Below are 14,967 nucleotides of genomic sequence, written 5' to 3'. Positions count from 1 at the left end.
TATAGTGCGACCAAGTAATAGTTAAAAAAAAATAAAAAAATAATAAGAATGGTAAAAAATAAAGATTATACTTAGCTTCCGATGACCCCCGGTGCTTTCTCCGCTGTTTCCTGTCTGTTGTATGGGTCGCGGTGGTGTGAAAGGACCTGCTATGACGTCATTTGACAGGTCACGCGACCGCTGACGTCTGCAGTCGCATGACCTGTCACTTGACTAAATGACGTCATGGCAGGTCCTTTCACACCACCGCGACCCATACAACAGACTGGACGCATCACTGAGGAGACCGGGGGCCATCATTTTTTATTTTAAATTCTTTTTTTAACAGATTCTATGGTACCTGGGTCTGGAGGAGAGTCTCCTCTTCTCCAAACTCGGGTACCATCCGCACATTGAATTGTATAATATCCGCTTGTGCACAGTTCCGCGGCAAAAACGCTTGAAAAACGCATAGTGGGCACGCAGCCTAAGATGAAGAGGTGTCGTTTGTAAAATGGGGTCAACTATGGAGGGTTCTGCTGTTCTGGGACCTCAGGGGCTCTTCCAGTGGGTCATGGCACCCGCAAACCAGAACAGTAAAATCTTCACTATAATATGGCGCTCCTTTCTTTCCATGCTTTGCACTGTGCCTCAAAAGTACTTCGTACTTAAGGTACGTAAGGTAGGGTATTGGTTCACTCTGGAAAAAATAGACCTCACAGTTTGTGTAATTTCTCCTTTTAGTACTTATAAAAATGGAAATATTTGGGGCTAAAACAACATTTTAGCGGTAAACATGTAATTACTCGTTCTTCACCGCCCAATGGTATAAATTTCTTTGAGGCACATGGGGTGTCAACATGCTCACTGCACCCCTAGATACATTGAGAGGTGTAGTTTGTAAAATGACGTTACTTATAGGTTTATTTTGCAGTTCTGGCACCTCAGGGGCTCTGCTAATGTGACATGGCATCCTCAAACCATTCCAGCAAAATCTTAACTCCAATATTTAGCTTCTTCCCTTCTGCGCTTTGCACTGTGCCTCAAAAGTAGGTTTCGACCACATATGGAGTATCTGTGTAATCAGGAGAAATTGCACAATAAATTGTACTGTGCATTTTCTCCTGTTATCCTTGTGAAAATAAAAAATTTGGGACTAAACTAACGTTTTTGTGGGAAAAGTTTTTCTTACGGCTCTACGTTGTAAACTTCTGTGAACCACCTGGGGGTTCAAGGTGCTCACCACACAACTAGATGCATTCATTTAGGGGTCTAGTTTCCAAAATGTGTCAATTGTGGGGGGTTTCCACTGTTAAATCACATCAACGGCTGTACAAATTCAAAATGGCGTCCACTCTCCATTTCCAGCCATTTTTGCGTTCAAAAAGTCATACTGTGCTCCTTCCCTTTTGAGCCCAGCTGTGCCCCCAAACAATAGTTTTCCCCCACATATTGGGTATCGACCTACTCAGGAGAAATTGCGCAACAAATTTTATGGTCTATTTTCTCCTGTTACCCTTGTGAAAATAAAAAAATTTTGGCTAAAGTAACATTTTTGTGAAGAAAAAAAAAAGTAAAATGTACATTTTTTCCTTCCACATGGCATTACTTTGAGGGGCTTTATGACAGAAAATACCCCAAAGTGACATCATTTTAAAAACTGCACCCCAGAAAGTGCGCAAAACCACATTTAAGAAGTTTATTATCCCTTCAGGTGCTTCACAGGAATTTAAAGCAATGTGGAAGGAAAAATATAAAAATTATTTTTACCATTTTTGGGTGATGAAGTAAGAATAGTTACATATTTACCACTTAAGCTGTGTGCACACGTCGAGTTTTTGCCACAAGAGCTGAAGGGAATCCGGATGCCAGCAAAGTGAATGAGAATCCTGAAGTGTCATGCACACGTTTGTGACTTGCAGATTCAAATCTGCAGCATTTCAATTTTTTCAGTGTTTTTGCAACGTTTTTTCACCCTTTGACTTCAATGAAGTCAGTCAAAAAGGCTTTAAGACCGCAGTCTAAAAATGATTATGAATTTGCTGCGTTTTCGTAGCGTTTTTGCTTGCGTTTTTAGACAGTAGTGAATGTTATAGAGATTGATATTAGATATAGACAGATGGACATCTAGTCATGGCCAAAAGTGTTGGCACCCTTGAAATTGTTCCAGAAAAGGAAGTATTTCTCCCAGAAAATTATTGCAGTTACACATGTTTATTTCCTTTGTGTGTATTGGAAAAACACAAAAAAAGAAACAAAAAAGGAAAATTGGACATAATTTCACACAAAAGCCTGAAAATGGGTTGGACAACATTTTTTGACACTTTTCCAAAATTGTTGGTAAAACAACTTTGTTTCAAGCATGTTATTCTTGTTTAAACTCACCGGTGTGAGTTTGAACTCACACCTGAAACCAGATTAAAAGGAATGAAGTTGATTCAATCTTTGCATTATATCTCTGTGTGTGCCACACTAAGCATGGAGAACAGAAATGGGAGAAGAAAACGGTCTGAGGACTTGAGAATTAAAATTGTTAAACAATATCAGCAATTTCAAGGTTACAAGTCCACCTTAAGAGTCTTGATGTTCTTTTGTCCACGGTGCGCAACATAATCAAGAAGTTTACATGCCGCTGTAGCTAATCTCCCTGGATGTGAATGGCAGAAAAAAACTGATGAAAGGTTGCAACATAGGATATTGCGGATGGTGGATAAGCAGCGCCAATCAAGTTCCAAAGAAATTCAAGCTGTAATGCACGCTCAGGGAGCAAAAGTGTCAGCGTGAACTATAAGTCAACTTTTTAATGAAATGAAGCACTGTGGCAGGAGACCCATGAGGACCCCACTGCTGATAGACATAAAAAAGCTAGACTGCAGTTTGGCAAAATGTACGCAAGCAAGTCAAAATCCTTCTGGGAAAGTGTCTTGTGGACAGAGGAGACCAAGATTGAATTGTTTGGTAAAGCACATCATTCTACTATTTACCGAAACCGGAATGAGGCCTACAAGGAAAACAACACAGTACCTATAGTCAAATATGGTGGAGATTCCAAGATGTTATGGGGTTGTTTTGCTGCCTCTGGCACTGGGTACCTTGGCTGTGCAAGGCGTCATGAAATCTAAAGATTACAAAGGATTTTGGGTCGCAATGTAGTGCCCAATGTCAGAAAGCTGGGTTTGCATCCTATGTCATGGGCGACTCCAAATATACTTCAAGAAGCACCCAGAAATGGATGGAAACAAAGTGCTGGAGAGTTCTGCAGTGGCTAGCAATGAGTCCAGATCTAAATCCCATTGAACTCCTGTGGATAGATCTTATATTTGAAGGGTACCTTCTCCCAACAGCAATTTTGAGACCTGGAGCAGTTTTCAAAAGAGTGGTCCAAAATTCTAGTTGAGAGGTGCAAGAAGCTTGCTGATGGTTATAGGAAGTGATTTATTGCAGTTATTTATTCCAAAGGGTGTGCAATCAAATATTAAGTTGAAGGTGCCAACAATTTTGTCCGGACCATTTTTTGGGGTTTAGTGTAAAATTATGTCTAATTTGTCTTTTTTTGTGTGTGTGTGTGTGTGTGTTGTTGTAATACACACAGAGAAATTTAACGTGTATAGCAACACATGTGTAATTGCAATAATTTTGTAGGAGAAATACTTCATTTTCTGGAACAATTTCAAGGGTGCGAACACTTTCGGCCAAGACTGTATGGACAGACGTATGTATAGACAGACTTTTTTAAAAAATATATCTTATTTTTAATTGGGCAAAAGGAATGAGGGGGGGGGTTAAATATTTGTGTTTTAATTTTAGTCATTTTGCATCGCCATATTTTAATAGCTATAATTTTTCCATATTTCTGCCTGCAGAGTCATATGACTGCTTGTTTTTAGGCTATGTTCACACATCATGTTTTTTTTTGCGTCACAAATCTGCAGCAAAACTTGATCTCTGGCAGGAAAGAAGCTGCGTTTTTTAATGCGTTTTTTTTTTGCAAAATTGTGTCTCTTGTTCATGCTTTGTCTCTTTTATGCATGTAGATAAAGTTTAGTGAAAAAAAAAATTTCATTCTTGTTTTGGTATAACAGTGGGAGAGGTGAATTGTTCAGGAATAGTTTAGCTAACAAAGTCAATGCACTGCCAGTGTGTATGACACTATTTACTTTCACACTATGGGGTCTGCCATTCAGTTGCACAGGTATTGTTCAATTTCACACCTTCCTGAGCCACATGTATTGTTCAATCTCAAAGGTGCCAGTGTTTACAATGTACACATCACTAATTTAATTAAACACTTCTTATACAAACAACCATCTCAATGACCAAGACAAGATGGTAAAATCTCAAAAATAAATGCATTTCACATACTGCTGTACTTGCTTATTTTCACTAAAAACGCAGCAAAACCTGATAGCTATGTTCACACATCATGTTTTTTTCAGCGTTTTTCACTACCTTTTACTTCCTATGGGTGAAAAAATGCTGAAAGAAGTGACATGGTCTGTTTTCCAAAAAAGACAGCAAGGCACAAAATACAAACATCATGGGGTTTTTTTGTTGCAAATCGAAAATTCTGGTTTCTCATACACTTTGCTGGTACTGTAGCTGAAAAGTTGCATAAAAATCTTTTGCAAAAAACGCTGAAAAAACCATGATGTGTGAACATATCCTTAGAGGGACAAGTTGTTATTTTTATTGGTGCCATTTTCGGGCACGTAACATTTTTTGAAAGCTTTGTATTCCAATTTTTAGGTGGCAGAATGAACAAAAATCAGCAATTGCCTTTTTTTTTCATACTGTTCCGCGTGTGGTAAAATGATAAGGTAGCTTTATTCTTCTGGTCAGTACAATTACAGGTGTGATTTTCATATTGCCCACACCTCTTACTTGCCACAGGTGAGTTTGAACAAGCATCACATGCTTGAAATAAAGTTGTTTACCCACAATTTTGGAAAGGGGCCAACAACTTTATCCAGACCATTTTTGGGCTTTAATGTCAAATTATGTCCAATTTCGCTCTTTTTTTTTTTCTTTCTTTTGTTGTGTGTTTTTTCCAATACAAACAAAGGAAACAAACATGTGTATAACAAAGCATGTGTAATTACAATAATTTTGTAGGAGAAATACTTCCTTTTCTTGAACAATTTCAAGGGTGCCAACACTTTCGGTCAAGACTGTATAGACAGAAGTACATATAGACAGACCTTTTTTTAAAAAAAAAATTTTTTATTGTCTTCTTTTTAATTGGGCAAAAGGGATGAGGGGGTTAAATATTTGTGTTTAATTTTAGTTTTTTTTCTTTAAATTTCCCATGTAAGTACCGCATGATAGCTGATTAAATCAGCCGTCATGTGCGGGGAAAGATGCGTACTTTAAAGGTCTTGAAGGCTCCTTTTATCGGGTTTGGACTCCTTCTCAGAAATTTAGAAACTCCGCCTCCTACCTATCCTTTATCACATAAACCGTCTCAACATTTTAATATATGCTATTTTTATTTTTAACCTCGTCATACAGTGACTGGACCTCCCCCCACTTTCGCTTTCCCCCTCTCATTCTCTTCCTCCTACCTTGTTGGTCCCCCTCTATATATCCAAATTTTCTCCTTCCTCATTACCCAGTTGATTTTTTGATTCTCTTATTTCTTTTTTACGCATCCTTATCCTTGTTTTTCTTATATTGTCATTACTTATATATAGAGACCATTACATCTCTTTTATGTTATACATTGATCATATATTCAAATTGCATCATCTGTATTAGGCTATGTGCCCACGATGCAGAAATGCTCAGGATTTTTTCCTGAGCGTTTCTGCATCTCCCTGGCAGAAAAAAAGCATGCAGATTGTACATGCGGATTGTACATGCAGATTGTACATGCGGATTGTACATGCATTTTCCTGCCAGGGACATGCGGAAATGGAGCATTTATTCACTGACATTTCCGCATGTGGATTGACAAGCTCTTTCCAAGCGATTAGCATCACTTGGAAAGTGCTTGTGACAACTAGGTCACACTATATAAATACATGCAACCGGCATGGATTTATATAGTGTGACCCGAGAGAGTGGTAAAAATCAAAAAATAAATATATACTTACCCTCCGATGGCCCACGCTGTCTTGTTTCGCTCGGTCCTGGCTGCCGGCAGCAGTGAATTGAAAGACCTGCCGACGTCAGTGTAGCGTGACCCGTCACATGACTCTGACGTCAGCGCAGGTCCTTCAATTCACTGCAAAGTGCCGGGAAGCAAGTAGGAGCGCAGCGTGGGCCGACAGAAGGTAAGTATACATTTATTTTTTATTTTATTTTTTTTTTATTTTTTTACAGATTTTTTAATGGTACCTGGGTGTGGATGAGACTCTCCTCTCATCTACACCCAGGTACCATCCGCACATTAGAATGCTTGGATTACGCATCTACATATACAGTGATGCGTAATCCATGCGGTCTAATGCAAGTCAATGGTGGCGAAGACGCAGCACTTCCGCAAAATAATTGGTAGTGCTGCGTTTTTTCCCGCAATGATAATCCGCAGCGGAAATTTCCGCAGCATGTGCACAGCACATGGGGATTATCATTGGGGAACATTGCTGCCCTTCTACTAAGCGTTTTTAATGCGTTTCCGCAGCTGCAAAAACGCTGCAGAAACGCATTAAAAGCGCATCGTGGGCACACAGCCATACTATGTTTTGCTGCAATCTTCATGAGAAATCTGTGTACCTACATTTCAAATATTTAAAATTTGTTGTACACTTTTCTTTATATGATTTGATTCTGATTGAAAAATGTGCGCATGTTATTTATCTGCTTTGTCTATTTCTTCATTAAATAAAACATTGAAAACAAGACAAATAAAGGTCTTGAAGGGATTAAAGGGAATTTGTCACCAGGCGTTTGCCACCCTATCTGACAACAGCACATTGAGACAGAGAACCTAATTCCAATGGTGTGTCACTTACTGGGCTTCCTGCTGTAGTTTGGATAAAATCTCTATTTTACCAGCAGGAGATTCTCACTAGAATACTAGTAAATCTGCTGCCATGTTGTCGTCCATATTCATGATCTCTGTATATAACCCAACCTCCACCACTGATTGGCAGCAGCTCTCTGCCTATGCTCAGTGTACACAGAAAGCTTTTATCAGCTTTCCAGCAAGCAGCACAGTAAGTTCTACTTCGCCAAACATTTAGCTACACCACCTCACCTGCTTGGTTTCCTTTTGTACACAGTCCCTTCTCCTTTGATTGACAACTCTAGCTTCATGGAGCCAAAGAAGAGAGGAGATAGAGGGAAAACAAACAGATGTGAAGGTGTACTTGATGGTGTAAATGTGTAGCCACGTTCCCTAATCTTGCACACATTTTGTAATATTCAGGAGGATTAACGAAGCCAATGGGACTAGTTTTCTTTTTATAGGGATATGAAGAAAGCTGTTTTTTTGTGAGTAGCATTAAATAAAATACCAGTACTTACAATATACTTATGTTCTCAATGAAGAAGAGTCAATTTGTGAAACTTGGCTTTTATTTTTTTATATTTTTTTTAAGATTGAGGCTGTTATTTGTTGATCAAGTATATAGTCATAGTCCAGCATTTAAACTTCCGGGAGTCTAAGTCTCAGACCACGGCCCCACTATCAGTATTTGGTCCGTATTCAGTCAGTATTTTTTCTCAGGAGTGGGAGCCAAAACCAGGTGAGGAACAGAGAAAAGGTATAATAGAAACAAGTCACCAATTCTGCATTTATCACCCACTCCAGGCTTGGGCTTCCACTCCTGAGAAAAAATACTGATCAAATACTGATAGTGGTGCCATGTCCTTAATCTGCAAATCATAACTCCAATTAATAAGCCCACTCCACTTGTATACCTGTCAGTATAAAAAAAATATTTGAGGTCCTGACATGAAAATATGGATGTTAAAACATGGGCAGCAGAAATTCTTTTATACATATCTCTTACAGGCAACAAATGTTTGAATTTGATGCAAAGTCTTCAACAAGAGATGACGATGCTTTTCACTTTGTCAGCTATGTCCCTGTGAATGGCAGATTGTATGAGTTGGACGGTTTAAGAGAGGGACCCATTGACCTTGGTAAGATTGAAATGACTTTGAAAGTCTGTTAACAGTTCAATTAAGTTTAACCTTTTGCTTCCTCAGCCAATTTTCGTGTTTCCACTACTTTCACCCCCCCCCCCCCCCCCTTTTTTTTTTTTTTTTTTTTTTTTTTAACTAAGCCTGCAGGACGAATTCTAGTTGTGAATGACAGCTTCCATTTTACCATATAGTGTACTTGGGAAAAAAAATCCAAGTTTGATGAAAGTACCACTCCAGCGTTTTTGTTTCTTTTTATTGCACCGCTGTACTTTAAATGTAAGTCACCTGTCTCACACTCGCCTTCCACTGCCTTCATCGGTTTCCCTGCCGCACCCGTTCGTCTCCTGTGAACAGTGACCTGCTGGAGCGCGCCTGAGGTCACTTTTCAATACAAGTCTGAGAGCCTCGTTCTGGCTCTCATAGACTTATATTGAGAGCTTTTGAGCGGATCTTCTGACTTCCAGCTGTCAGAAGCTGCGCTCACAAGATGGTGCTGCGGGACTGTTAGCTCTGCTGAAAACGGGGGAAGACGCAAGAGGGTGAGTATTTAACTTGGGGCTGTGGGCTTACAGTTAAAGGACCACTCTCGTAGAGAAAAAAACAAACACTGTAGTGGTGCTTTAAATGGTGAAAAAAAAAATGTCTGTTCCGCCATGTATTTTTTTTGTTTTAAAGACATTTATTGTGTGGTAAAAATGTCCTGTTAGTATGATTCTCAAAGTAAATATGATTACTGCAATACAATTGATTTTTTAATTGTACATTGTGAAAGAATATTCTGCTTTATTGTTAAAAAAAAAAAAAAAAATACATAAAAAATATTGGTTTGTGTCACCATATTCTGAGACTCGTATAATTTTTATTCTTGCATCAATGGAGCCAAGTGAAGACTTGTTTTTACGTGGCGGGCTGATTTGTATCAATAAAACAATCTGTGGTACATATGCTTTGATTGCTTTTTTTTGTGAGGTGTAAACAAAAAACCCTTAACGCTATTATTTAAGTTTTTCCTTTTCTCTTTACAGCGCTTTAATGTCTGAGTTAATTTATATTTTGATAGACTGGACTTTTATGGACACGAGGATACCAAATAGTATATTTTTTCCCTTCACCCACGACAGCACCTGAGTGGCATCCACCCTATCACTGGACAGAAAGCCAATAGAAAAAAATAAAAAGGCCACTCCCACTTCCTCCGGTGGTTTCATGTCCTGCGGACAGTGGAGCCTTGGGCACATGGCTGGAGCAGCCGTGGATCATGGAGCATCCTAAGGCTGAGTTCACACGATGCTGTTTTAGTGCGTTTCCTCTGCGGCTTGGTAATAGGTCTGCCATGTAGAGCAATGATAATCTGCATGTGCTGTGCACATGATGCGGAAATTTCCGCTGCAGATTATCATTGCGGCACAAACCGAAGTACAACCAATTCAGGTGCGATTTTGCGCCCATTGACTTTCATTGAATCACAGCAAACCCGCACGTATAATATATCTATACATGCGGATTTTCTTCTTTTCAGTGTAAATCAATAGGCGCCGCGGCTGGTGCCCGGTTCGGGAGAGGAGACTGCTACTCCTCATCCGACTGCTGCTCTGGCTGATAACAGCAAGAGCAGCGTGGATGGGAGAAACAGCAGCCTGCTTCTCCCAGCTCATGTGCCAGCGCCAGTTAAAAAAAAAAGTGAAAATAAAAGAAAATCCTTATGCTCACCTGTCCGGCGGCCCTCAGTGTCCTCCTCTGCGAAGTTGTCCTGTCAGCGGCTTGCTGTACACTGCTTGGCGCGGGCTCGTGCCCCGCAGTGTACTTACAGGACCTGCGGTGACGTCAGCGGTCACCTGATGGTCACGCGACCATCAGGTGATCGGTGATGTCACCGATCAGCTGATCCCCACGTCAATTTTATTCTGGGGTCCCCCTGTAATCTAGCCAGTAAAGCTAAACAAACAGATGTGGGCTGATATTAATAGCCATGGAACATTGTTGGCTAGTGGCCCCTTCCACGGCTACTAATATAAACCCCCATCAGCCGGCTTTCCCTCTGCTGGTTATAAAAATGACGCGGGAGCGCCATTTTTTATTTTTTTTTTTAATTTTAGGCTCTGTGCCCATAATTCAGACGTAGCAATACTTTGGACGCAAATTTTTTCTGCGTCCAAAACGTTGCATTCTATTGAACACAGGTATGTGTTCACTAACCATGTTTATTTACCGCATTCAATACTTTCTAGTGGTTAAATTCTGTTGTGGAGACTAGCGACTCCGCAAGAGAAATTGACATGCTGCGGTCCTGAAAGATTCGCTGCATGTCAGTGTCCACGGGTGATTTGCAGCCTCTGATGCACGCATAGCGTACATGGGATTTCTAGAGATCCCATCCACTAACTATGCTGTAACATCGGATGCTATATATCAAAAAGGAGGTCAGTAGATTACAACTTCCGATTCAGGATACAACATCAACAAACAAACTCAAGCTGAATCAGCCCAGTTTCAAGGAAGATATGAATACAATTATTAAAATTAAATCATTTTTATTTCCAATAATTTGTTAAAAAGATTTTTTTATATATCAAAAACAAGTACATTCAAAAATCAAAGTCAAATCTCGATTACAAACTTGTATTATTATAGTAAGTTGTCTCCTTTAATAAATCGTGTCAAGATACTCTACTCCATTTCTATTGCACTCATTCCCTAATAATAAAGTGCTGAAAAAGAGGTTTTTAATATATGTTACTCAAAAATTCAGAAACATAAAGTGCAAGTGCAAAAAAGTTTTTCCTCTCTGTGTTGAAAGGTATATAAATATATTGATAGGTATACAAGTATATGAATTTTTTGTTGTATTTTGTATTTTTCAGACAAGGTAATGTCAAAAAATGGGGAATAAAACCAGCAACAATTAATTAATTTCTTGGATAAGGTGCTATGCATATGGAGGCAAATTCATTCAGAGTTCACAGATAGCAGGCATAATGGTTCTAAGGGGAGTACTTACATGGCTCAATGTCTAGCTCCTAAAGATGAGACTGTGATTTACCCCGACGACGCCGTTTCGCCTTGGGCTTCTTCAATAGGGGGCGTCTGGATGCTGCGGGTTTGACGCTGTATATATACGCAGCGTCAAACCTGACTGATTGCAGTGTCATTATATGCGGTGGATTCACATGTACCGACAACAAAAGTGCGGTAGTAGAACACCGCGTTTTGGACGCAACATAATTACGTTGTGTCCAAAGCGCTGCTGAGTGCTGATCGGGGGATGTAGTGGCTAACCAGGGCTGTGGACTCCTAAAATATATAATAAATTGGGTACAGTAGTTCAATGCAGTATGTGCTGAATATTTTTTCATAGGAATTTGGGAAAGTTATGAAATGTCCTATAAATGGCTGTTCTATTCCTGATCTAAGGCTACATTCACACACAGCGTTTTTGCTGCGTTTCTTGAGGATACTTTTTTCAGCTGCAAAAGCAGATCAGCTTTTTAAAAAACCGCATCACCTGAAAGGTTTTTGAGCTCATAGATAATGTTTTCAATAGCAAAAGCAGATTAGAAAAACGCCGCACAAACTGACATGCTCATTCTTTGTGAGGATCCGTTTTTGAGCCCAAAAACGGATCCTCACAAAACGATGTGTCTGTCATATCTTGAAACCCATTGACTTTGCTGGGATGCCCAGTCACTGCATTTTCCTGCAAAAAACGGATCCGCAAAAACGCTGTGTGTGTATCATGGCCGTAGCCAGTGAGGGGCAAGGGGGGCAGCTGCCCCCCCCCTCGAAGCAGGGGCATGCACCTATCAAAACTCACTTGCAGGACGGGAGCACTGCAGCATTCATCGGCTCCAGACTGCAGGGGGCAATCTCCCCTCCTCTGTCCTGTCTTCTGCCGTCTTCACCAGAGAGAGAGGGGGAGGGGTGCCTGCCCTGCACAGGATCTGATTCCTGGGCCCCGAGCTGGAGAAAGTGAAAGTACTACTGCTCATCTCTGTCACAGGAAGGTAACTAATGCTAATATTGTAGGTGATTATTATGTGCTCTCTGTACAATGTGTGAACTATATGTGCGATATGTGAAATGTACTATTTGCTGTCTGTAGCTGTCATCTGTCTGTCACACTATCTATCCCTCCATGTATCCATCTATCCCTCCATGTATCCATCTATCCCTCCATCCATCTATCCCTCCATCCATCTATCCCTCCATCCATCTATCCCTCCATCTCTCCATCTCCCTCTCTCAATCTTTCTATATATCTCTCCCTCTCTCCATCCTTCTATCTGTCTCTCCCTCTCTCCATCCTTCTATCTGTCTCTCCCTCTCTCCATCCTTCTATCTGTCTCTCCCTCTCTCCATCCTTCTGTCTCTCCCTCTCTCCATCCTTCTGTCTCTCCCTCTCTCCATCCTTCTATCTGTCTCTCCCTCTCTCCATCCTTCTATCTGTCTCTCCCTCTCTCCATCCTTCTATCTGTCTCTCCCTCTCTCCATCCTTCTATCTGTCTCTCCCTCTCTCCATCCTTCTATCTGTCTCTCCCTCTCTCCATCCTTCTATCTATCTCTCCATCCTTCTATCTGTCTCTCCCTCTCTCCATCCTTCTATCTGTCTCTCCCTCTCTCCATCCTTCTATCTGTCTCTCCCTCTCTCCATCCTTCTATCTGTCTCTCCCTCTCTCCATCCTTCTATCTGTCTCTCCCTCTCTCCATCCTTCTATCTGTCTCTCCCTCTCTCCATCCTTCTATCTATCTCTCCATCCTTCTATCTGTCTCTCCCTCTCTCCATCCTTCTATCTATCCCTCTGACTTTATCTATCCCTCTCTCCATCCATCCCTCTATGACTTTATCGATCTATTTAAATATAAGCAATATATGTGGGAGTCAGAGTCGGTGTAAGGGAAATTGAGGAGTCGGAGTCGGGGGTTACCCCCCGTGTCACACCCAGCGTAAACCGCACGCTTTCTCAGTGAATGAGGAATGACACGGGAATAACCCCGCCCACAACCCAGCAGCCATCGGTGGAATGCGGAAGAGGGACCCCCGGCTGCAGCCGCAACTTGTCGTGACGTCAGCAGATGTCAGCGCCGGCTGCAGCCTCGGGTCACGTGCTGCCTGTGAGCGGCCACCGATAGCGCCGCTCACAGGCAGTATCAGCAGCGCAACGTAATTAGAAAGAAGGTTGTATTTATCATTTAAAACACAGTTTGTTTTTGTTAAAAGTACCGGACAACCACTTTAATGCCATAGCGTGCAAACATGAATTATATGAAATTGGAATTGCATTACTGCTCTAGAAAATAGGATAAAAATTAAGATACTTAGCGCATCAATTGGCCAATTCATTTGTGCGCTTAGTATCTTCATTTTTTCCTATTTTCTAGAGCAGTAATGCAATTCCAATTTCATGTTTGCATGATATGGCGTTACGGAGTCCGACTTTATATATAAAGGTGGCTACTCTTAGTATGCACTTGTTCTCTGTTTGGTAGTAACGGTCAGTGTTTGATATTGGTTTTTAGCTGGGGGCTTGTGTAAGCAGTCGGGCCTGCCGCCTTGGGTATTGGCCTGTCGGGACTGCCACATGGCTTGGTGTGATGGGACCTTCGGCTGTGTATGACCCTCTGTGATATGCATTAATTTTGGTATAAGCAATAAACTTGGCACTCAGATATTTGTAAACGTGTATTACATTTATTGACAATCTGCAATCTAACAGTTCGGTCTGTTTAGACCTTCGTCAGAACTAATTGCCGTATGAAGGAAGCTTGAGGTGAGTAATGACAGCGCTGTGTCAGAACATAGGGCAATCATTTCTTATTCTGGTCACCCCCACAATCTCATACATGTGAGTGATCGTACTTAGGGTAGCTAAGTTTAAAATAAAAGTTGACAAAAGCTGCAAGCTAACTTTTTCTCAAATTATCTTCAAGGTTCAGCTACCTTCTCTGCAGCAATAGCTTTATTTCCCGCACTCTACCATCTAGCTCAGGGATGTCAAACTCAAACACACAAAAGGCCAAAATGAAAAACTTTGTCAAAGTCGCAGGCCAACTAGTATACAGTATAATGACCCCACATAGTCCTCCATACAGAAAAATGGCCCCACATAGGGGTGGTGTTTCTGGTATCCCGGGCCAAATATAGTCCCCCTGCGGGCCAGATTTGGCCCACGGGCCAGAGTTTGCTATGTATGATCTAGATCCTCTGATGGGAAATTTACAATCCTCACTGTGGGGGGTGTGGAAGCCTTATCAATACTGTACTGGTAAAACTTCCTTTCCCTCACTTTCTATAAGGGCTCGTTCACACAAGCGTATAAAACGGACGAGTGCAATGTGAGAAAACATTACATTGGTCAGAGTGCAATGTTGTTAAATCTCTCAATGCTCATCTGCGAGTTTTTCGTCAGCTGTAATCGGACCGAGAAAAAAATCGCATGCTGCAAGTGGATGTGCAAATCTGATCGCACTCGCCAATGCAAGTCAGTGGGTACAAGAAAAAATGGCGCACAGACCACTTTTACTTTACGCCCACATCACAAAGGAATCACCAGATTTCATGAGCCAAGTACAGTGAATTCACAGCCCTCAGAATAGATATACATAAATAGAATAGATAGATATCCCGTAGATATGTGATTTCAGTAAGACACCCCCCCCCACACACACATATAATAAACATGCACCCTTTAGTGTCTTTAATGTGGCACTAAAGGGTGTTTAAACAAATAAAAAAAGCTAAATAAATAATACGACGTGGGGTCTCCCATTATTTTTGATAGCCAGCAAAGGTAAAGCAGACAGCTGCGTGCTGATATTATCTGGCTGTGAAGGTCCATGAATATTGGGCACTTCCAAGCCTAAAAGTACCAGCCACAGCCGCCCCAGAAGTCTTTCAGGTAT

General features: G+C 41.0%; 1 protein-coding gene across 3 annotated transcripts in view; it reads left to right on the top strand.

Annotated features, from left to right (window-relative positions):
• UCHL5 (ubiquitin C-terminal hydrolase L5) overlaps positions 1 to 14,967 on the top strand; it is a 168,952-nt gene that overhangs the window by 86,195 nt on the left and 67,790 nt on the right. For all 3 annotated transcript variants that reach the window (XM_073644104.1, XM_073644102.1, XM_073644103.1), the window contains one exon: positions 7,937 to 8,067. In XM_073644104.1, the coding sequence (XP_073500205.1) occupies positions 7,937 to 8,067 (131 nt within the window). The remainder of the gene's footprint in view (positions 1 to 7,936; positions 8,068 to 14,967) is intronic.

Source organism: Phyllobates terribilis, unplaced genomic scaffold (genome assembly GCF_046119375.1).
Source record: "Phyllobates terribilis strain yellow unplaced genomic scaffold, ASM4611937v1 Scaffold_8__6_contigs__length_399053987, whole genome shotgun sequence".
In the NCBI taxonomy this organism is placed as follows: Eukaryota; Metazoa; Chordata; class Amphibia; order Anura; family Dendrobatidae; genus Phyllobates; species Phyllobates terribilis.
Note: the sequence above shows the minus strand (reverse complement) of the source record. Positions and strands in the feature narration are given on the sequence as shown.